Raw genomic sequence first — 227 nt, 5'->3', positions numbered from 1 at the left:
TTGGCGTGCCGTCCCACCCACGGAGACGACGCAGAAACGCCCACCCAACCACCGCGGAGCCGCTCTAGCCGGCGTCGGGCCCGCGGAGGCGGAGCGTAGGCGGACTTCCTGGTGCGACAGCGATGGCGGACGGCGACTACGAGTCGGTGCTGTGCGTGAAGCCCGAGGTGCACGTGTATCGCGTGCCGCCGCGCGCCTCCAACCGCGGACACCGGTGCGCCCCGAGG

General features: G+C 72.7%; 1 protein-coding gene across 3 annotated transcripts in view; it reads left to right on the top strand.

Moving 5' to 3' along the window:
- The first annotated feature begins 104 nt into the window (after nt 1–104).
- NECAP2 (NECAP endocytosis associated 2) overlaps nt 105–227 on the top strand; it is a 15346-nt gene continuing 15223 nt past the window's right edge. The window contains exon 1 of one of the 3 annotated variants that reach the window (XM_019511955.1): nt 105–214. In XM_019511955.1, coding sequence (XP_019367500.1) covers nt 123–214 — 92 coding nt within the window. In that variant the 5' untranslated portion in view covers nt 105–122. The remainder of the gene's footprint in view (nt 215–227) is intronic. The other 2 variants (XM_019511954.1, XM_019511953.1) reach the window with 2 other exon arrangements.

The sequence above is a fragment of the Gavialis gangeticus genome, unplaced genomic scaffold (genome assembly GCF_001723915.1).
Source record: "Gavialis gangeticus isolate Ggan-Ray unplaced genomic scaffold, GavGan_comp1, whole genome shotgun sequence".
Lineage (NCBI taxonomy): Eukaryota > Metazoa > Chordata > Crocodylia > Gavialidae > Gavialis > Gavialis gangeticus.
The sequence above is the reverse complement of the archived record's forward strand: the minus strand, read 5'-3'. Positions and strand labels throughout refer to the sequence as shown.